The sequence below is a fragment of the Glandiceps talaboti genome, chromosome 20 (genome assembly GCF_964340395.1).
Source record: "Glandiceps talaboti chromosome 20, keGlaTala1.1, whole genome shotgun sequence".
NCBI classification, from domain to species: Eukaryota; Metazoa; Hemichordata; class Enteropneusta; family Spengelidae; genus Glandiceps; species Glandiceps talaboti.
In genome coordinates this window covers 21,194,121-21,219,093 of record NC_135568.1, presented here as the reverse complement: position 1 = coordinate 21,219,093, position 24,973 = coordinate 21,194,121, and the positions used below count along the sequence as shown (strand labels likewise).

General features: G+C 37.3%; 1 protein-coding gene across 2 annotated transcripts in view; it reads right to left on the bottom strand.

Annotated features, from left to right (window-relative positions):
• LOC144451067 (neurobeachin-like protein 1) overlaps window positions 1–24,973 on the bottom strand; it is a 312,418-nt gene that overhangs the window by 41,463 nt on the left and 245,982 nt on the right. For both annotated transcript variants that reach the window (XM_078141830.1, XM_078141831.1), the window contains 4 exons: window positions 11,185–11,309; window positions 10,518–10,658; window positions 9,805–9,935; window positions 6,027–6,133 (listed from right to left, as the gene is read on the bottom strand). In XM_078141830.1, the coding sequence (XP_077997956.1) occupies window positions 6,027–6,133; window positions 9,805–9,935; window positions 10,518–10,658; window positions 11,185–11,309 (504 nt within the window). The remainder of the gene's footprint in view (window positions 1–6,026; window positions 6,134–9,804; window positions 9,936–10,517; window positions 10,659–11,184; window positions 11,310–24,973) is intronic.

Here is a 24,973-nt window from a genome sequence, read left to right as displayed (position 1 = left end):
AAAATAGGAGTTTTTGTTTTTGAAAATTTTTTTCACTTCCTAATATTATGATCTGGAAATATGCTAATGATATGCAAATAAATATGCAAATTAGGGCACCCCTTTATTTTTCAAAATCGTGGAGAACCCTGCGGATGTTATCTTTGTCATATACATCATTTGACAGTTGCTATGGGCGTGATCTTGATGCTAGGTATACTTGTATACATTTCTTGAATGTCTATGCATTTGTTTATTGATCCCTGTTGTTATCTTTGCACTATATGCGATCATTTTGCTTTTGCTATGGGCATGGTCTTGTTGCTTGGCACATTTGCATACACTCTTGGAATGTTTATTCAGTTGTCTATTAATCCTTGTTTTTACCTAAGTTTGCAATATATGCGATTGTTTGGCTGTTGCTATGGGCATGGTCTTGTTGCTAGGCACTTTTATATACAATTGTGGAATGTTTATTTAGTTGTCTATTAATCCCTGTTATCTTTGTGAAATACACAATTGTTTGGTGGTTGCTATGGGCATGATCATGGTTGCTAGGGATATTTGTATACATCTTTGAATGTTTACTCACCTACCTGATGTTATTTTAGCAAAATATACTGGCATCTGGTAATTGCTAAGGGTGTGGTCATGGTTATTAGGGCCAATTGTGTCAAAATCTGCAGAATATATCACTTCTAGGAACATCTTACCAAATTCAATTCTCATTGACCAAGTACTTTTTGAGATACAAGTTTTTGACTAAAATTCACATTTTTACACCTAATTTGCATATCACGCATGGGATCATTATATGCTTAATATTTCTTCATCCCCTTTAAATTTCAGTGCAATCTGCTTTGTACTTTTGGAATTAAAGATTGTTGACCAAGAAGACACATTTTTAGCCCTAACTTGCATATTACTGAAGGAATCATCATGTCATGAACAAATCTTAATTTACACACTCCCAAGAACGTTCCCATCAAATTTTAGACCAATCTGTCCCGTAGACAAATGACATTTTTTGACCCAAATCACATACCTGTGATGGGGATCATTTTGCTTTGAACAATTTCCCAACTAAACACGAAAAGTAATGTCCACACCAAATACCAAGGCAATCGGTCTGGTGGTTTTCGAGTTTAAGTTGTACACACACTCACAGACAGACAGACAGACACCACACATGCCTATAGCACTACTGAACATTTATTAGTTGTGCTTAAAATCATACAGCGCTATACTACAAATTTGTGTAGCAAATGATTGTCCTCATTTGCATATCATTTGCATGCAGGTATGCAATTAATGTTTTCAGTGTTGCACTGCAGTGAAAAAACCGCTATTATATTGTACCAGTATATTGATGGCACAAATCGAGAGATCTGATTGGTCTAGACATCGAACTAGCACGTCTTAAATGAGCTATTATGCATGGTTGGCATGCGTCCCAATTTTTATGTTCACTGTTGATCGTCTACGCATAGTGAACTTTATGAATTGTCAGAGGAGGATTTTCTCAATGAGACAATATTTTTATGGGCATTTATGATGGAAATTTCAAAAGCAGCCAAGTTATCGCGTATTTGTACAAATCATCGCCTACTAAGGTCAAGGCATGCCAACGATCGGTTCTAGTACTATACTATAGTAGTACCGTCTAGCCCTGGCTGGAGTGGAAGTGAGCTGTCATAAAAATGAAGCAAGTGTAAGAGCTTACACTGGCCGACTCACTATCGCTCATGCATATATTTCGTTCACTGGTCAAAACCTCTTGGTATACCATTCCCAGGGGGTGGTTTATTGCTTAAGTATATACGAGGGAAAGTAATCTATGGTGCAGATGTAATAATGTTTGGTTTGTTCAGATAATGTATAGTTACCACAGATGTAAAAACACCACAGCCATTGCCATTCTATATTAAGAAACATCCTATTCACAGCCATTGGCATTCTATATTTAGAAACACCACAGCCATTGGCATTCTACAATAAAGCATTATCTGTCCCGCGGAAGATCTAATGTGATCCCACGAGACCCCATTGAGTGCATAGCAACCACGTTCGGGTGGTCAAGCTGAAGTGTCAAATGCTTAGCAACACCATTGTTCTCAATGCCATCGTATATACAGTATGTATGATAGATCAAGCTTGGAGTAATCACACTGACAGTATAATTACTCCAAGGACCAAGGGAAGGAAACTTTTAAAGTATGGTTGTAAAAATGATGTGCGCATGTAAAAGTCGCCAACAGGTGTTTCATAACTAGCCATCAGATGTCAGAAGGTGATTTTTGGGCATCTGGGTGCAGATGAAGAGCAAATGAAATTGACCTTTGAAATCAGTTTCAACACAAACTTGAAAATATTACATTTTGAATTAGAGTTGGATCCACTTGAGGGATCACAGGCCCTATGGTTATAAGAAATCTTGCATTCCAGGCAACGAAATTGCTGTATTGTATCCAATTTTCAAACAAAGTCTAAAATTTGATACAATGTCGTAACTTTTCTACAGACTTTATAGGTCGCGTAGAGTTGTCTAAAAACCAACACACAAAGTGGACACGATCACTTCACTGTAACACAAGTTAATAGTTGACAATGATGTAATTTTTAGTCTGTAATTTATCAGCTAAATTTGTCCGTGTCCACTAAAAACATTGCACATGGGTGAGAATGTTTTTTTCACTGTCTTTGATTTTTCATATAAATTTATAAATCAGATATATATGTATTTTCAAAGTAAAATTTAGAGATACCTTGTCGTTTTGTTTTAACGAATTTGGATTATGAGTTCTACAACACGTTCATCGAACTCAAGTATAAAACATGGCTGACACGTACATGTGTTTCACACATCGTGATTTCCTATTCTAGTTCCTGACAACATTATTCCAATTTTACTCTACGTTATCTTCATACATTACTAGTCTAGTTCCTGATGACCGTATTCCGATTTTACCCCGTTATTAACGTATGGTAAAATCGGAATACGGTTGTCAGGAACTAGATTGGTATTGTATGAAGATAACGTATGGTAAAATCAGAATACGGCTGTCAGGAACTAGACTGGCAGGTATTGTATGAAGATAACGTATGGTAAAATTGGAATACGACTATGATTTCCTGACCTGTCTCGATAATTTTAAACTTTTCAATTCTGCACTCCAGGACCAAAATGGGGCAATTGTTCTCTAAAAATGTGTAAAACTTAGCTTTCGTCCGCATTTGTCAACTGTGTAAATGTCAATGGTACATAAGGGCTTATGGTGTATGTGTACTACTACCATAGTACTACGTGACACTTCGTGTGCATAGCGTACTAAATACTACTATTGAAAATTGGTGACGGGAAATGCTTCCACCATGTACATGTATGCTAATTATCAAAACTACTCGATTTTGCTTGTCATTAATTACCATTTTTCTAGATTGAAATATTATAGCCATCTAGTATGCTGTATAAGTTTGGCACTGACAACGTATTCCCAGAAAGGACAGTCAGTTCGGAAATGACCGTGTGACACCTTGACGTATTTTTCTTATAACTTGTTATTGACACGCCAAATTTTCATAACATGCTCTTTAGTGCGGATGCTTTCAATCTGTCAATGTTTTCCATGACAACTTATGGTTGTAGATGGTCACAAAAGGGAGTATTTTTTTCAGATGTATGCATTGCCCTTCATGTACACCATGTGGCAAGGCTGTTAGCTTGACCCCCATTGACAATCGTTGTTAGGCATATTTGCGAAATCTGCCGCGAGACGGAGAATATTTTATTAGGAACACCTCAGCCATTGGCATTCTATATTTAAAAACACCACAGCCATTGGCATTCTATAATTAGAAACACCACAGCCATTGGCATTCTACAATAGGGAACTTGCAAATCCGCCATGATGAATGTTGCATCATGGGAAATGTGATAATAAATACTAATCAATTAGTATTGTAAACAATGTTGATAGATTGTTTGTAACCACAAATAATCAATTCATAGTTACCCTGACAATTGTGGGAGGATAATTTTATCAGTAGCTCCAGATTAGGTATGACTATAACCACAGATAATCCCATAGTCCTTTGCATCTGTGTATGCTCAGTCTGGATTGCAAATTTCCTATTAGAAACACCACAGCCATTGGCATTCTATATTTAAAAACAACACAGCCATTGGCATTCTATATTTACAAACACCACAGCCATTGGCATTCTATATTTACAAACACCACAGCCATTGGCATTCTATATTTACAAACACCACAGCCATTGACATTCTATATTTAGAAACACCTAAGCCATTGGCATTCTATATTTAGAGACAACAAAGCCATTGGCATTCTATATTTACAAAAACCACAGCCATTGACATTCTACAATTAGAAACACCACAGCCATTGGCATTCTATATTTAGAAACACCACAGCCATTGGCATTCTATATTTAGAAACAATAGAACTTTAATAAACATTGTCAACCTTCTAGTTTGTAGTCTCTATTCATTCCAAATAAAGTTGATATAAATAAATAAATAAAAAACTATTATATATATAACTAAATAAACTCGTATGCATTTGCAAGCAAAAGCGTAGTTCCAGGGCACAGTAAGGTAACAACAAGCATGAAGGCTCTGTCTGAGTTAGCATCTAAGAAAAATAAGGAAAAGTCATCGAGGACTCTGATACCTCTGTCAGAGAGAAACATGCTACATGCAACACCATGTACCAACAACAAGCACATAGTAAAAACATGATTTTGATTCGACAGTTTTGTACAAATAAACATGTCTTCTGTCAAATTAGTTAGTTTTTGGTAGTCATGTCTTTGCTGACATGATGTACATGCCACTGTCCACAGTACGTATCTCGGCCTCTCTGTAAATTGCTGTTGACATTTATTTCACTCAGAATAACACGATAAAAACGTCTTGAATTGTTTAAATAATATTGAATATTTAAACGATAGTTCAAATAATATTGATGTCGACAGTCACCTCATTGACAAACAAATTTGTCACTAGACAAAAACTAGACTCGATTGGTATATCGCTACACGTAGTAGTAGTCAAGTAAGCTCGACTTCGGAGCAAGTCGCTGTACCCGAAGGACCGGCCCGATCGCCCGGGATGAGTAAGCTTACACATGGAAGCACATGTCGTGTGATTGTATGTTAGCGAGTCTATGTCGATTGTTTTTGGTAAATACAGATGGATTTCGTAAATAGGACAAGTTTAATATTCATCATCAAAGAGCTTTAGCCATTCATACTTTCAAGGGGTGTGGATAGAAAATCATTGAACGATCTTGAACACAAGAAATCGCGTACTTGTACAGTGCAAGGTCACTGGAAGTACCATACTTTCCGTACATGTAGTTTTGACTTGCACTTGTGAATTTAGTTTGCAGTCAATTTACCTAATACTGTCAAAAACTGAGTAATGTGTCCCACATGATGAAATATTTTGCTATCCGTTAAAAACAATTTTCGTGTTTTCAAATTTGTGTTACGATCAAAGCAACCAAAATATGAATCATTGAAATTTGAATGCGTAAACACTTAACCTTTGGCCTCAGCATTTAAACACAACCCCTCAACTCCACAACTTTTAGTACAGTACCACCTCCAACACGATATTGTCAGCTATCAAAAGTTTTTAGCTTACGCAAATAGCGACGGAGGTTGGGGTCCCACACGACTCGCGTTTGCCGCAATGTATGCTGGGAAATCCGGAAGAAAACTGCGTGGGGACCCCCTATAGAGTTGTAAACCGAAAGTGGATAGAAAGTAAGAACTCTTAGTAAAACACTAGTTCCAGGTTGCCCTCTAGAGGGCACCCTGGAACTAATAAATAAATCATTTGGTATAGAATCCACATCAAAGAATAATTGTGGCTTTTATTATTAATGATTACAACAAGACATTATACTTTCTGTAAAGGGTATCTTTAGATGGCCCTATATATAGAAAATCTTTTCTGGTACAGAGTATGTTTTGTATACTCCTTATTTCTCAATATCTCACAATATGTTTTAACTTACCAATGCCATGCGATGTTTATAGATAAAATCATTAGCCGAGTTGGCCCAGTTTGGTAAGACTACGTCTAATACATTCTCACCAGTCTGTAACTTACCAAGGTCAAAGTCTGTAAAACAAAATTTATACAGTACATAAATTTCAACTTTCCAGCACTCAACTTACTACTGCTGAAATTCAGTTTTTGGCTTAATGAGATAGACACAAGCAAAATATAATTATTATTCAATGTAATAGATTACACAAGCTAACAGTGCCTTTAAGTTTTGTGCAGATATAATCACCTGTATCAAGATAGTGTAAACACTGGAAGTTCCCAAAAATGTACACTGCAAGACCATGGAAGTCATCAGAAATGCCACCCTACTGTGAGTCCAATTAAATAGTTTATATTAACATGTAACAAGTCATTGAGAATGACATAGTCCCCGCTATGATTGGGTTTTAAGGAACTGGCAGTTTATGTTGTCATTTTCTTGATATCACTACACTGATCACACGACAACACTTGTGAACCTAAATCAAACAGACTTAGATATGTTGTGTCTGCTCATTGGACATGGAACAGCCTACTCATGTTGTGTCTCCCCGTTGGACATGGAACATGCCTACTCTTCAAGATAACGTGATGGAAAAAGCCATTCAACAATAAAGGATGGGTCGGGTACGGGTACGGGTCTGAGTTATGGCTTTGGACATGGAAAATTCGCAAACCAAATGGCTGCTCGGCGGCCATATTGGATCGTATCATGACAACAATGACTATGCATATGTATGTCATAGAACACTGTCCTAATACCAATTTTGAATGAGATCTGTTAAAGCATGCCTGAGTTATGGCTTTATAGACAGGGAAAATTTGCAAACAAAATGGCTGCTAGGCGGCCAAATTGGATTGTATCATGAAACAAATTGACGTGCATATGTATGCCATTGTATGTTGCCCTTGTACCAAGTTTGAAAAAAATCGGTCCATCGGACTAACAATAATGGTTTTAGTTTGTGTCTATCTTAGCTAGCTGAAAGCTTGGTTTCCACTGTCATATCATTGTAAAAAAATCATGCCAATGGCATTATAGAACAACTGTATTTGGCTGTTGCCATGGGCGTGGTCTTTTTGCTAGGCATATTATACCTGTTATATTATGTCTGTTATTATCATTAAAATGTACACCGCTATATGGCTACTGTTATGGGCATAGATTTTTACCAAAAAGACACATTTTGAGACATCTCATTGATGGAACCATCACGTCATGAACAATTCATAAAATTGAACTATGGGGGCCCGTTCTGGTCACAATTATGTAGTGTGCTAGAATTAATTTAATGTAGTCTAGAATTAATTTTTATAATGACTGCAATTAATATTATGCACTCCTTGAATTAATTAAATGTGTTTTAAATTAATTTCATGTCGAATAGAATCAATTTTTATATTAACTGCAATTAATATTATGTATTCCTTGAATTAATTAAATGTGTTTTGATTAATTTTATATACTGGTCTTAATTTTAGGTAGTCTAGAATTAATTTTATGTATTCCTGGAATTAATTTCATGTTGTCTAGTATTAATTTTGTGTATGTGCTGAATTAATTTTGTGTATGTGCTGAATTAATTTTATGTATGTGCCGAATTAATTTTGTGTATGTGCTGAATTAATTTTGTGATGTGTCGAATTAATTTTGGCCCTACAATCCTTTGCGCGAATTAATTTTGGCCCTACAATCCTTTGCGCGAGATTTCTTATTCAAAATGGCGGCCCATAGTGGTGCTCGGCGGCTTGTCATTCGTGAAAGGAATCAAGGAGGATCCTTGACATACACAAAATAAATTCAGCACATACACAAAATTAATTCGGGACATACACAAAATTAATTCAGCACATACAAAAAATTAATTCAGGACAAATAAAAATAATTCGGCACATACATATAAAAATAATTTAGCACATACATAAAATTAATTCGTGACATAAATAAAAATAATTCGGCACATACATAAAATTAATTCGGGGCATACATAAATTAATTCTAGACAACATGAAATTAATTCCAGGAATGCATAAAATTAATTCAAGGAATACATAATATTAATTACAGCAGTAGTTTTATTATTACCCGGTAGTACATAATTGTGATCAGAACGGGCCCCCATACTGAACACCCCTAAGAGTACCGGGTACTCCTACCAAATTTCAGCCCAATCTGCTCTGTAGTTTTGGAATTACAGACTTTTGACCATAAAGACACATTTTTAGACCCAATTGGCACAGTCCTGATGACGGAATCACCACATCATGAACAATTCTTGATCGACACACCCCCAAGAACATTTCCACCAAATGTACGCCCAAATCTGCCCAGTACTTAGAGTTTTTGATGAAAAATAACATATTTTGACCCAAATTACACATCGGTGGTAAGACCATTTTGATTTGAACAATTACCCAACTAGACATCCAAGGTAATATACCCACCAAATATCATGGCAATCTGTCCAGTAGTTTTTGACTTTAAAGTTTACACACACACACACACACACACAGACACAGGGACACACACACACACACAGTCAAGTGTAACATGTTCCAATGTCTGGAATAATGTTCCAATGTCTGGGAATAATGTTTCCATTTCTGGGATAATGTTCCAATGTCTGGAATAATGTTCCAATGTCTGGGGATAATGTTCCAATGTCTGGGAATAATGTTTCCATTTCTGGGATAATGTTCCAGTATCTGGGATAATGTTCCAGTGTCTGGGAATAATGTTCCAATGTCTGGGATAATGTCCCAATGTCTGGGATAATGTTCCAGTGTCTGGGATAATGTTCCAATGTCTGGGATAATGTTCCAGTGTCTGGGATAATGTTCCAATGTCTGGGAATAATGTTCCAATGTCTGGGATAATGTTCCAATGTCTGGGAATAATGTTTCCATTTCTGGGATAATGTTCCAATGTCTGGGATAATGTTCCAATGTCTGGGATAATGTTCCAATGTCTGGAGTAATGTTCCAATGTCTGGAGTAATGTTCCAGTGTCTGAAATAATGTTCCAGTGTCTGGGAATAATGTTCCAATGTCTGGGATAATGTTCCAATGTCTGGGATAATGTTCCAATGTCTGAGATAATGAGCCAGTGTCTGGGGATAATGTTCCAGTGTCTGGGATAATGTTCCAATGTCTGGGAATAATGTTCAAGTGTCTGGGATAATGTTCCAATGTCTAAGAAAATGTGACCAATGTCTGGGATAATGTTACATTACTTCATTGCTTGTTTTTTGTATTGCTTCCCACTTCATCTGCACTGTCCTTGTATTATAAGCACTTTTCATTATTGAGTTATGTGTGTACATGTATAATTATGTACTGTATATATATCACTGTGTGTGTGTTTATGGGATTGAGTACATTTTGTTTTAATTATTAACTATTTTCTTTTATCCTCCTTGTATTTTGAGCACTTTACATTATTGAGTTATGTATATAGAAGTGCATGCATGTGCGTGTGTGTGTGTGTGTATGTGTGTGTATTTGTGTGTGTGCACGCATTTGTATCCATTTTGTATCATATGCATGTTCCTTGAAAGTCAGTGTTATTATATTATTTTTGGTGAAAGAAATTTCATTCATTCATTCATTCATTCATTCATTCATTCATTCATCCATTCATTAATCCATCCATCCATCCATCCATCCATCCATCCGTCCATCCATTCATTCATTCATTCATTCATTCATTCTTTCAATAGCTGGGATAACAATCCAACATTTACCATTCATGTTTTCCAGGAATTCAGGAAGGTAGAAAAATTCTGGGATGAGTTCCTTGACATCATTTGGGTTATCCATGAGTGACTGCCACGTATTGGGTATGGAATGGAACTGTCTATCAGCACAGTCAAACCTGGTAAAAAAAACCACAACAATTTCTATATTTATGGTCTGACTTCAAGGCCCATGATTCAATCCCTGGTTCTTGCATTACTGTAACTAAATCTTTCATTCTTTAGTTCAGGACCAAAGTTTTCTATCAATCTATCATTCTTTTGTTTAGGACCAAAGTTTTCTATCAATCTATCATTCTTTAGTTTAGGATCAAAGTTTTCTATCAATCTATCATTCTTTAGTTTAGGCCCAAAGTTTTCTATCAATCAATCAATCAATCAATCAATCAATCAATCAATCAATCAATCAATCAATCAATCAATCAATCAATCAATCAATCAATCAATCAATCAATCAATCAATCAATCAATCAATCAATCAATCAATCAATCAGATTGTTTTTCATGTCAATTAGTAATCCTAATTTCAACTAGGTCTTTAAAAGATTAAGCTGATATAGCTGTAGTGAGAAAGAGAGAGAGAGAGAGAGAGAGAGAGAGAGAGAGAGAGAGAGAGAGAGAGAGAGAGAGAGAGAGAGAGAGAGAGAGAGAGAGAGAGAGAGAGAGAGAGAGAGATCCACAAAGACACTGACATGACTTACCTTCCACTTTGTAATTGTATGTGTAGTGATGCAAATGGTTCCATTCTAACCATATAATGCATAACACCAGGACCATTGGAGTAGTGAGTACCATAATGAAATTTATCTATAAACCCTGATGGATCTTCAAAATTTTCATACCTGTAAATAATTCAAAAGTATTAAAATTCTACTTGTGTTGAAATATCAAGGTCTAAACCATAGAGAGAGAGAGAGAGAGAGAGAGAGAGAGAGAGAGAGAGAGAGAGAGAGAGAGAGAGAGAGAGAGAGAGAGAGAGAGAGAGAGAGAGAGAGAGAGAGAGAGAGAGAGAGAGAGAGAGAGAGAGAGAGAGAGAGGGGGAGGGAGATCTCGACAGAGACAGAGACAGAGACAGAGACAGAGAGAGACAGAGACAGAGAGAGAGAGAACCATCTCAACCCTTAACATGGGAAGGGAGGGGAGGCATGGAATAAGTTTAAGTTTATATGAAAGTGAATGAAATCATGTCATGATCATAATTTTACTCTCACTGACAAATAAGCTGAGAATGTATAATGAACTTTTTGTAGTTTCTTTTGTTTGAATGTGTTAACCATGGTTTCCTTGAGATATAACAATGGGTAAAAACTGATCAGTTTTAACCCTGAAAGTCATGTAAAATGTGACTTGAAAACAATAAATACATACTTGCTGGAGACTTCTTCTACATTTTTAGGATTGACTACACCGATAGGTTTAGATAGATCTCTATAAACGTCAGGATTATCTAGGTCTAGTGTATCTCCTGTGTAGTCATGAAGTACCCATGGAAACTGTAAACAAAATGATGAGTATGATTAGCCTTGAGATATGTCTAAGTTTCAAAATCAACATACCTTATATAAGTGTCAAGTTACAAGTATAGGATCCAACATACCTTTAGTATCATGTTACAAGTATTGGATCCAACATACCTTTAGTATCATGTTACAAGTATTGGATCCAACATACCTTATATAAGTATAATGTTACAAGTATTGGATCCAACATACCTTTAGTATCATGTTACAAGTATTGGATCCAACATACCTTTAGTATCATGTTACAAGTATTGGATCCAACATACCTTTAGTATCATGTTACAAGTATAGGATCCAACATACCTTATATAAGTATCATATTACAAGTATTGGATCCAATATACCTTATATAAGTATCAAGTTACAAGTATTGGATTCAACATACCTTTAGTATCATGTTACAAGTATTGGATCCAACATACCTTTAGTATCATGTTACAAGTATAGGATCCAACATACCTTATATAAGTATCAAGTTACAAGTATTGGATCCAACATACCATTAGTATCATGTTACAAGTATTGGATCCAACATACCTTTAGTATCATGTTACAAGTATTGGATCCAACATACCTTTAGTATCATGTTACAAGTATTGGATCCAACATACCTTTAGTATCATGTTACAGGTATTGGATCCAACATACCTTATATAAGTATAATGTTACAAGTATTGGATCCAACATACCTTTAGTATCATGTTACAAGTATTGGATCCAACATACCTTTAGTATCATGTTACAAGTATTGGATCCAACATACCTTATATAAGTATAATGTTACAAGTATTGGATCCAACATACCTTTAGTATCATGTTACAAGTATTGGATTCAACATACCTTTAGTATCATGTTACAAGTATTGGATCCAACATACCTTTAGTATCATGTTACAGGTATTGGATCCAACATACCTTTAGTATCATGTTACAAGTATAGGATCCAACATACCTTTAGTATCATGTTACAAGTATCGGATCCAACATACCTTATATAAGGGTCAAGTTACAAGTATTGGATCCAACATACCTTATATAAGTATCATGTTACAAGTATTGGATCAACATTTCCTTTAGTATCATGTTACGTGTACCATGCACATTCTATGTAATGCATGCTACTCACGGCTGCTTACATTGGAGATAACATATTAAAATTTACGCATACATAATCCGCTAACATATTATAATTTACACATACATAATCCACTATTAAACATATTAAAATTTACACATACATAATCCACTAACATATTAAAATTGACACATAGATAATCCACTAACATATTATAATTGACACATACATAATCCACTAACATATTAAAATTGACTCATACATGATCCACTAACATATTAAAATTGACACATACATAATCCACTAACATATTAAAATTGACACATACATAATCCGCTAACATATTATAATTTACACATACATAATCCACTAACATATTAAAATTTACACATACATAATCCGCTAACATATTAAAATTTACACTTACATAATCCACTATTAAACATATTAAAATTTACACATACATAATCCGCTAACATATTAAAATTTACACATACATAATCCACTAACATATTAAAATTTACACATACATAATCCACTATTAAACATATCAAAATTTACACATACATAATCCGCTAACATATTAAAATTTACACATACATAATCCACTAACATATTAAAATTTACACATACATAATCCACTAACATATGAAAATTTACACATACATAATCCACTATTAAACATATTAAAATTTACACATACATAATCCACTAACATATTAAAATTGACACATAGATAATCCACTAACATATTATAATTTACACATACATAATCCACTAACATATTAAAATTGACACATACATGATCCACTAACATATTAAAATTGACACATACATAATCCACTAACATATTATAATTTACACATACATAATCCACTAACATATTATAATTTACACATACATAATCCACTAACATATTAAAATTTACACATACATAATCCACTAACATATTAAAATTTACACATACATAATCCACTAACATATTAAAATTTAGGCCAAGTTAATTTTTAACGTGTTTTAAATCCAGGGTAGCACAGCCTGTCTGTATATATACTCAACCATCCAATAGTTTTCAGTGTTTAAGGATTAGCCTTATCTTTGTCAACAGAGTTGACCTGTGACTTTATTTTGAAATGTATTTCAGTCAGCGTCCAGCAGCAGCATTGCAAGCAGCATTTTTTATTCTAGAGCAGCTGGCTTTTCGCTTCTTTGTGTGGACGCTATACACGCCACACTGTTTCTACTGCCATTCAGACTGCTGCACTGTACCATCGTCGTATCATTACATTGCCACTATTTACAACAAGCACAATGTCGATTGACTCAGAGTTTGGGTCAATCCCGCTGTTCCCGTCATCGGCGGACTTATTTTCCACTCCGGAGCGACGTAACCTGATCTCTGAAGTACGGACCGATGTGCCCCTCGACGTTCAGCAGTGGGCGTCCAACTCAGACCTCGGGACGTTCACGCTGGATAGACTGGTGGTTTTTGGCTTCACATCCATGGCGTCCATTCGACTCATCAAGGAGGACGACATAACAACAATGAAGATTGAACCTTTGGCTCAACGTCGCCTTCTCGCTGCAGCAGTGGCTGAGATAAGCAGACCCCCCACGAAGCAGGTCACCAATCCGGGTCTCAACACTACGGCCTCACAGACTCAGCACCCAGCATCCTCCAGTGCTTCCGGGCAGACTCACAGGGCATGCGCACAAGGAACAACAACCAACAACATGGCGGCGCCCAATAACAACATGACAACGGCCGATGGGAGTTCCACCACGCACGGTAACATCGAAGGAGGAGCTGATCTCAGGCATCTACTAGCTTCACTGGATCCTCAATCGACCACCACCCGTAACGCGACGTCTCTCGATGCTCTGCTTGATAAACAATTTCACACGAACAATGACTCTAATTCTTTTAATACTAGGCTTTCACACTCGTCTCCATTTGCTAGGGTGGATCTAGACCCTCTTGTGTATATGAGTAATATTCACACTAAAGGTGAGAAGTGTTTAGATATCATTGATTTTATTTCTATGACAGGGGTGTCATCAGAGCAACATATAATTAACGTTGCTCCTGATGGCTCCAAACTTATAATGGAACAGGGTTCAAAAAAGGTCAAACTGGAGAATGTCTCCCCAAGTCAATGGTCTGGAGCCAATGCTCGTATCTTATTTCGACTTATACAATCTGACACCCTAAATACCAAAAGTGTCCTGAGTTATCTTGCCTAAACTGACAAAATTTCCCAGCTGGCAGACCGATTTACTTGGACAAGTGTTCTCCTGTTTGACCGCCAATATAGGCAACTACAGGCACAATATTCATTTCAATGGGGTAGTGATATCCCACATCTTACTACTGTTATGTTGCGGGAGAAATCCTCCACTTTTCTTCCCTCTTCCACCAGGTCAACTACCTTCACCAAATCCTCCCTATCTCGTCCTTCTGCCCCTATTGATTCTACCTCTGGCAGACCAATTTGCATTGGTTTCAATAAGGGGGCTTGTAAATTTGGGCCCCGTTGTACGTATGCTCACGTCTGCCTAGAACCCTCATGCCGAAAATCCCATTCCAAAGTCGACCATGAACGGTTTGCCCCAAAAAACTAGATACCCCCATAGTGTCAATGTCTCTTCCCAAACCCATTCCCTCTTCTGGCTTAATCCCTGCAGCTTGGCAGCAAGAGCTTGTCAATGACCCAGATAAGGAATTTTTACTAGATAGTATAGTCAATGGGTTTCACATTATCGATCACAATGCTAATATTCAACCTACCCTTACTGCCAACTATCGCTCAGCTACTGCCCATAATCGTACCAAAGTTGAGAAACAAATTCATAATGAAATTGCTGAAGGCCATTATGTTGTCACCAAAGACAAACCCACTATAGTCAGTGCCCTTGGTGCCATCCCTAAGCCCAATTCGCCTGATATCAGACTCATCCATGACTGCAGTCAACCGATTGGTAAGTCAGTAAATGATTATGCCTCCCTTGATTCCTTTCAATACCAAACCATTGATGATGCTGTCAGTCTACTTTCTGAGGGTTGCTATATGGCCAAAGTGGACCTTAAGTCTGCTTATTGTTCTGTTAAAATCCATCCCTCCAATTTCCCTGCCACAGGCCTCCAATGGACTTTTTCAGGTGACAGTGACCCCACTTTCATGTATGATACCCGCCTCCCCTTTGGTGCCCGTAAAGCCCCACATGTTTTTCATAGGATAACTCAGAGTGTCCGTCGAATGATGGCCCGACGTAATTACAATGCCCTAGTGGTATATCTCGATGATTTCTTAATCATCGCTGATGATTACCAGTCATGTGTAGCTGCTCTCAATACTCTCCTTCGCCTGCTCCGTAAACTTGGGTTTTATATTGCTTGGAACAAAGTTGTTGGCCCCTCTCAGAAACTCACCTTTCTGGGTATTGATATTGACACTGTATCCCTTACCTTACAATTGCCGCCTGCTAAGCTCAATGAGCTTCACCTCCTCTTGCTGGAATTTTCTTCCCGTAAACGTGCTTCCCGCCGCCAATTACAATCGCTTGCTGGTAAACTTGCCTGGGCCTGCCGTGTTGTCAAAGGAGGTAGAACTTTCCTCCGCCGTGTGCTTGATAACATGAATAAGTTATGCAAACCATCCCACAAGCTTCTTTTGTCTGAGGATTTTCATCTGGATATTGCTTGGTGGCTTCGTTACCTCCATGTGTTCAATGGCACCCATAAATTTATTGATCCCCGCCCCATCACTGATGTACATATGGATGCCTGTAATTTGGCCTCTGGTATCTACTACAGGGGGGACTGGCAGTACACACGCTGGGACTGTGACTGGCCTTCTGCAGAGTCCCTACATATCAACCATAAGGAAGCCCTATCTGTTTTGCTAGCTGCTCGTCGGTGGGCCCCCTGTTGGGCAAATCAGACAGTTCTTTTCCTGACTGATAGTCAGGTGGCTATGGCCAATATCAATTCCGGGACATCTAGGCACCCCCTCGTGATGTCCGCCCTTCGGGAACTCTTCTGGTTGTCTGTCTGTTTTAATTTTCATGTTAAAGCTTTACATATCCTAGGTAAATCTAATGTGCCTCCGGATGCTATATCCCGGCTTCACCAACCAGGCCAGTGGTTGCGTTTATTTACTCTCCTCCAGTCCCAGTCGGGACTTGTCTCCCCACCCTTATTCATTTCTTCTTTTTCTAATCATATGTCTGATGCTGTCCTCTCTGTCCTTCTTCCCCAGATACTGGGCTCCAGAAGCTGGAAGGGGACCTTGACATGGCAGTCTCCTACTATCGTGGACAGGCATTCGCCTCCTCCACAAAAGCCACATACTCTGTTCATCGTCGATCCTACCTAGCTTTCTGCTTAACCTTTGGTTACACCCCTGTCCCTGTCGATAGCACGGTCCTATGTCGCTATGCTGCTTACCTTTCTCGGTGCCTTGCCGTCTCTTCCATTAAACAGTACCTCAACATTGTCCGCCTCCTCCACATTGAATGTGGTCACCCAAACCCAGTGTCTGGTAATTGGCAATTGTCATCTCTCCTGAAAGGTATGGCACGTTGTAAGGGGACTGCTGTTTGTCGCAAGCTCCCTATTACCCCCACTCTCTTGTTGGGCATCCGGGAACAACTGAACCTCTCTATTCCTCTAGATATTGTTTTCTGGGCTGTCTGCCTTGTGCTTTTCTTTGGTCTGCTCCGTAAGTCCAATGTGTTACCCATGTCTGACTCAAACTTTGACCCGTCCCGCCACCTGACCCGTTCTGACTGTTTAGCTTTCTCCTGGGGTATTGGTTTACGTGTTCGTTGGTCGAAAACTATTCAGACTAAAGACAGACAATTCATCATTCCTCTCCCTATCCTCTCCCCTCACCCTCTATGCCCAGTGACGGCAGTTATATCTGCATTCACACTTTCTCCCACCCCCCTAGCGGGACCGGCCTTCCCCCTGCCCTCCTCTTCACCTCAATCCCCACTTTCAGCCCCTTACTTCACTCGCCGTCTAACGCAATTATTAACGACTTTGGTCCCTGATGTTCACCATTACTCCACTCATAGTTTTCGTCGAGGGGGGGCCTCCTGGGCCTTACAGTGTGGACTCCCAAATGAATTAATCAAATTGCTAGGTGACTGGAAGAGTGATTCCTTTCGTAAATATTTACATCCGTCCCTGCCCTTGCGTCTTAAATCCTCCGTCCAGTTTGCCTCTCAACTACCTTCTCACCTTTCCTAATTTCTACTTTACTCTCTCCACTTCTACGGTGTTTGGGTCCTTGGGAGTAATTAGTGTAGTTTATAGAAAGTTTAGTTTTAGCATTTATTGTAGTTTAGAGTATTTGTACAATGGACCAGTCCTCTCCCTTTCAGTATGCTGACACCTGTGCTCAGTTTTGAGAGAGGACTGGATATTATTAGTTTTGTTCTCTTTCAATAAACTACTCCCTACTTGACCCAAACACCAAGTTGTGTGTGTGCCTGTTGTCTTGGCGTGTGTGATGGTGTATGTATACCTGTGGCCCCTGGTGACCCAGAGCTACTCTGGATTTAAGGCCAAGTTAATTTTTAACGTGTTTTAAATCCAGGGTAGCACAGCCTGTCTGTATATATACTCAACCATCCAATAGTTTTCAGTGTTTAAGGATTAGCCTTATCTTTGTCAACAGAGTTGACCTGTGACTTTATTTTGAAATGTATTTCAGTCAGCGTCCAGCAGCAGCATTGCAAGCAGCATTTTTTATTCTAGAGCAGCTGGCTTTTCGCTCCCACCCATCTCCACCCATTGCAAGATATTTTTACTTTTATTAGTTATGTACGCTTTATTTTGCTTTGTTTACATTGCTGTGTATTCTTTTCTCAATTGTTTTACTACTGTATGACTGACTGTTGCTGCTTTACCTGCTTATCCTCCCTACGGGGTTCTGGATAGTTTGTATTTGATTTGAATTCTTTTAGTAGGGAGTAATTAGTGTAGTTTATAGAAAGTTTAGTTTTAGCATTTATTGTAGTTTAGAGTATTTGTACAATGGACCAGTCCTCTCCCTTTCAGTATGCTGACACCTGTGCTCAGTTTTGAGAGAGGACTGGATATTATTAGTTTTGTTCTCTTTCAATAAACTACTCCCTACTTGACCCAAACACCAAGTTGTGTGTGTGCCTGTTGTCTTGGCGTGTGTGATGGTGTATGTATACCTGTGGCCCCTGGTGACCCAGAGCTACTCTGGATTTAACACATACATAATCCACTAACATATTAAAATTTACACAATCATACATAATCTGCTAACATATTAAAATTTACACATACATAATCCGCTAAAGACATTTTTTGAACAAAGACAGGGGAGGGGCATTACAAAGTTCCAGGAACCTGTGACTCCATAGTAGACTAATATGTCCACTAGGTCACCTGTGACCTCTTAGTAGACTTATATGTCCACTTGGTTACTTGTGACCTCTTAGTAGACCTATATGTCCGTAAGGTCACCTGTGACCACTTAGTAGACTCATATGTCTGTAAGGTCACCTGTGACCTCTTAGTAGACCTATATGTCTGTAAGGTTATCTGTGACCTCTTAGTAGACTTATATGTCCGTAAGGTTACCTGTGACCTCTTAGTAGACCTATATGTCTGTAAGGTTACCTGTGACCTCTTAGTAGACCTATATGTCTGTAAGGTTACCTGTGACCTCTTAGTAGACCTATATGTCTGTAAGGTTACCTGTGACCTCTTAGTAGACCTATATGTCTGTAAGGTTACCTGTGACCTCTTAGTAGACTTATATGTCTGTAAGGTTACCTGTGACCTCTTAGTAGACCTATATGTCTGTAAGGTTACCTGTGGCCTCTTAGTAGACCTATATGTCTGTAAGGTTACCTGTGACCTCTTAGTAGACTTATATGTCCACTTGGTTACCTGTGACCTCTTAGTAGACCTATATGTCTGTAAGGTTACCTGTGACCTCTTAGTAGACCTATATGTCCGTAAGGTTACCTGTGACCTCTTAGTAGACTCATATGTCTGTAAGGTTATCTGTGACCTCTTAGTAGACCTATATGTCTGTAAGGTTACCTGTGACCACTTAGTAGACTTATATGTCTGTAAGGTTATCTGTGACCTCTTAGTAGACCTATATGTCTGTAAGGTTACCTGTGACCTCTTAGTAGACCTATATGTCTGTAAGGTTATCTGTGACCTCTTAGTAGACTTATATGTCCGTAAGGTTACCTGTGACCTCTTAGACCTATATGTCTGTAAGGTTACCTGTGACCTCTTAGTAGACTTATATGTCTGTAAGGTTACCTGTGACCTCTTAGTAGACCTATATGTCTGTAAGGTTACCTGTGACCTCTTAGTAGACCTATATGTCTGTAAGGTTATCTGTGACCTCTTAGTAGACTTAAATGTCCGTAAGGTTACCTGTGACCTCTTAGTAGACCTATATGTCTGTAAGGTTATCTGTGACCTCTTAGTAGACTTATATGTCTGTAAGGTTATCTGTGACCTCTTAGTAGACCTATATGTCTGTAAGGTTACCTGTGACCTCTTAGTAGACCTATATGTCTGTAAGGTTACCTGTGACCTCTTAGTAGACCTATAGCTAGACCTGATTAGGTTTTGAGCCAGATCGGTTAATGTTTAATTAGAGAAATTTGCATATCAATGAAATCAAATAATTAAGCAATATTTTAAGACTCCATACTTCAATTTCAATAAAAATTTGTATATTCATCAAACATAAGAAAATACATTTGTTCATGTACTTTAAACTGTTAAGACAATATATGAATTAATATAATTACGCTATATTAATTTGAGTAAACTCGGAAGGCTGCCCTCAGCGGCCGGTCGCTGTCAATGGTTCTATGATATTGCGTCTAGTCTGACGAGTATGAAGTTGGCGTCAGATTCAGATTCAGATTCAGCTAGCGTCATATTGAGCATCATATTCAGCGTCAGATGCTTAATATACTCGTTCTAGTCTGCCCAAATTAGCGGGTCGAGCAGACCAAATCCTAAACGTTTGGTGAGTATACAAATACTATATATTTTTTAGATCTTCCCTTTGGCTCTAGTGCGTCTACATTTCAATTGAGTTATACCTTTACGAAGTTCAATTCCGTGAGAGAATTGAAAGAAGACAAATGCGTATGCATGAAGTGTAATATGGCAAGATGGCGTCCATGATTCGAACATGTCGACTGTATTAAATTGTAGGCATCTGAATTGCAAAGTTGAGTGGGTTTTCAGCTAAATTACGCCTTATATACTTGTCAAATTTGAATATAACACATCGTATGCAAAACGTTTCACCACTTTCATGTGCCATCTTGGAGAGTTTAGAAACTACAAAATATTATCATTACTTATACAAGTCATTGGTTACATATTAATAGACTTGATTACAAAAGGTCTCCATCAATAGCACGGCCATTCCGGTGAAGCATCTTCCTTCATTGATAGCGGATGTGTTTCAATTACATGCTGACAGGTATATCTAGTTTTGAGTTAAGTTAAAGTTTACATTTTCGACTGTTTTAGAGTACTACCGACTTACAGTCAGAAGGTTCCTTGGCAAACCACTCCAGTCCTGGACGCAGGACAATGTTTTATTGTTTACCTAGGGACAAGCATGCATTCTTTCTGTAGCTTGGTTAGTTTACGTTTGTTTACTCTTCTCAAGAATGATACATATTATGTGACACACAGTGAAGTGGGTTATGTAGTATTACAAAATACATATTGCGATAAGGCCCTCTGACACTCAATAGGTTATTTACAGAGTGTTTATGGGTTGACACATGCAGTCCATTGACATTTGCACATTACTTTGTGTGATATAGATATGTATTTACTAGTAATGACGTAGTGATTGACGTTGACTGTGACTATTGTTTAGGATATTTATATAATATTTATATAATAGCTTGCTAGGTATGATATGTTTACATTTTATTCTTTTATTCGACTCCCTTTACATATATTATTACATATACCGGAGCAACAATTACTCATTTCGAATTTGATCTGAGATTTATTCAAATCATTAATTTTGACTGTTTTTCATTAGTTCAACGTAATTATTAGAATATTTTGTCAAAGTTGGAGTTATTTTTGATTATGATACTTTTTAACTTATCTGGTGATTTGCAGTAAGGCACTTTACTACTTTCCGATTTATTTGTATGGTTCCATTGTATCATACGCAATTTATTTTCACTTTATTTAATTTTGCTCGGTCACATAATAACTGATTCAATTTTGATTTACAACAACGTTGCATTACTACTCTAGTATTGCATTTCAAGTATTGCATATGAATTTTAGATTCATTTTTTTAACACTCCACTTTCTTTACTTTATATTGTCTTAGTTAGGCAAGATGGTATGTTATTTTTCGCAAGGAGAGATGTCAATCATTTATGTTGAAGCGAGGGCGCTTCACAGTGAAGGTGGGCGCTGTGTTACGAGTCACAGATCTAAAATACATCCATTCAGGACATTTTGGTAAATTTTCATTATGAACTCTAAATTGAAGTCAAAAAGCATTTAAACTTTGTACATACAGTCACTGTGACATTCCGTTGCGTAACAACATAGGTCCTTGACATCTCAACATCGCTATTTCGTACCAGGTACGATTGAACTGTCAACAAATTTTATTATGACATGACTATTTTATGGTCTTTGAGATATGAACTTGTATTACTAATCTAGGGAAGGTGATTGGATATTAGATCTCAGATGATGTCTTTCGTAAGACTTAAGTATACGTCATACTCTAAGATTTTGTGTAAACTTTGAAATGTATTTAAGTTGGGGTTTTAGCCCAGCTCGGGAGGTGGAGACGGAGATTGGTCATGTGGTTAGCTTGGCGTTCGTTGAACCAGATATGTATGTTTCGTTGTGAGTTCTACTCAACACAATCCAAGTCGGTACGTTACCTCGTAGAAGAGATGGTTTGAGAAGAAACTAGTTGGTCAGCTAATTCAACGTTATAGTCTTAAATGGAACAGACTGACGATTGGAACAGCAGTGCGAGTGAGTACTTCCCCGTTTGAACAATAAATATCGATAAACTGCACAGTAAGCCGATCAACAGCGTTTCAATATATATATATATATATATATATATATATATATATATATATATATATATATATATATATATATATATATATATATATATATATATGTATATATATATATATACTAATTCAGTGTAAGAGGTAAGTCATAAACTGAAGGAAAAGCGCTCAATACTAAGAAGTAGAGCTGTATTACACAAAATACACAAGTTATGGTACGGAGCCGTTACTCAGAGTTTCACGCTTGAATGCGATCTTCGGACGACTAAATTTTAACGGAAATTCAAGTGATTGAATTCGAACTCACAGAAGAACTGGTACCCGGATGTGATGCGCGTTGAGGTTTGACATGGTGGAATGAAAGAATGTATTTGTTTTCATGGCGGCACTTTGAAATCAGTTCTGATCGTTTATTAAGGAGTCCTGATTTATTTGCACTGATGATAAACATCTTCTCTGTAAGACACAGGTTGCACCTTTTTGTGGCATTAGAGTAGGCGGCTGCATGGGCAATGATAGCCCAGTTGATGGAATACTGGTGGCCCGACTCCTTTATTTTTCAGACACACTTTGAAAGTTCAGTACAATTTCCATATTTGTTATTGGCGAAAGAACACTTGTGGTTGCCGTAACGCGTTTTAAAGCTGTTTTCTGTTGAGCCAATGTAGGATTTGGTATCTCTGTTGTTTATTTTGACCTGGGCCCTGTAGACGATATTATCTGATCGGCATTTCCCTTCAAGCGGGCAAGTTGATTTATCACGACAGTTGCATGTCGCTATGGGAGCTTAATTTCCGCGTTTAAGGATCATAGTATTGTGAGCTTTGATGATGGAAGCCATGTTATTCATACAACTGTAGCTCACTTTCACATTCCCCTTGTTGAAAATTTTATGTAACTTGTGCTCCTTAGGGAAGTGACGGCCAAGAAGTATATATATATCGATGGTATACTCTCGACCTTGTTCAATATATATATATATATATGTACTCAACATATACAATATGTCTATACTGGAGCAAACATTGCTCAATACATATACATGTAGAGCGGTATAACTATTAAAAATAGTACAGTATCAAGTAAGATACACAGGAGCCGTTACACAGTGTTTCATGCTTACGCAATCATCGGACGACTAACGGTACAGTCAGTGATGTTCTACTATAAAAGTTCAAAAATTCTAAGGTTCCATTTCACGTGATATGGGCGCCACAGTGGAAGTTGGTCAGTACATATCTATTTTGATGTCGGCACTTTGATATTAATTCAGATCGTTTGTTTAATAAATTGGATTTGTCAGCGTAGATGATACATAGTTTTTCTGCCAGACAGAGATCACATCGCTTTGAAACATTAGAATAGGATGGTGCGCGTGTGATGACATACCAGTCGATGGTATATCATACCAAGGTCAAGGTCGAGAGTATACCATCGATATATATATATATATATATATATATATATATATATATATATATATATATATATATATATATATATATATATATATATATATATATATTATATATATATATATATATATATATATATATATATATATATATATATATATAATTGACTGGATGTAGATAAAACCACATAAAAGTGCTCAATACGGGTAGTATAGTAGAGCGAATTATATACAGGTTTTGAAAATTTGAACCAAATTAACGGTAAGGAAACGCAGATACTATATTCCATTCTACCCCTGATGAGTGAGGACTACGCACCTCATGAAACAGTTCTGTAGGGTCTATAGCATATAATTTGGTTCAAATTTTCAAAACCTGTATATATATATATTTATATATATATATATAATTGACTGGATGTAGATAAAACCACATAAAAGTGCTCAATACGGGTAGCAGAGCGAATTATATACAGGTATTGAAAATTTGAACCAAATTATATGCTATAGACCCTACAGAACTGTTTCGTGAGGTGCGTAGTCCTCACTCATCAGGGGTATATATATATATATATTAAATAGTATCAAACTCGTAGAAAAGAGTGCTCGATGCTTGGGTTAAAGCAGGGCGGGAATAATCAAAGTAAGTTGGTTGGAACTTGAGGTGCTTAGTTGTTACTCCGAGTTTCATGCTCAATGCGATCATATGTATATATATATTTATGTGTGAGTATATGTATGCATGCATGTATGTATGTATGTATGTATGTATGTATGTATGTATGTATGTATGTATGTATGACACACACACACACACAGACACACATTCTAACCCAAAGCAAGACTATGCAATATATAGTGATATTGATCTGTGGACCTGCAATCCCCATCATTTCCAGTGTAGGACAGCAGCAGTGCTTCATGCACTAATAGTAACATAGCAAAGGTAATACCCAAAGGGACATACAGACAGGAAGAACAGTGCCCTCACAGTCGATTGTATAAAGGACAATTGAGGGAAAGCCAAAGTTCATTCACCTC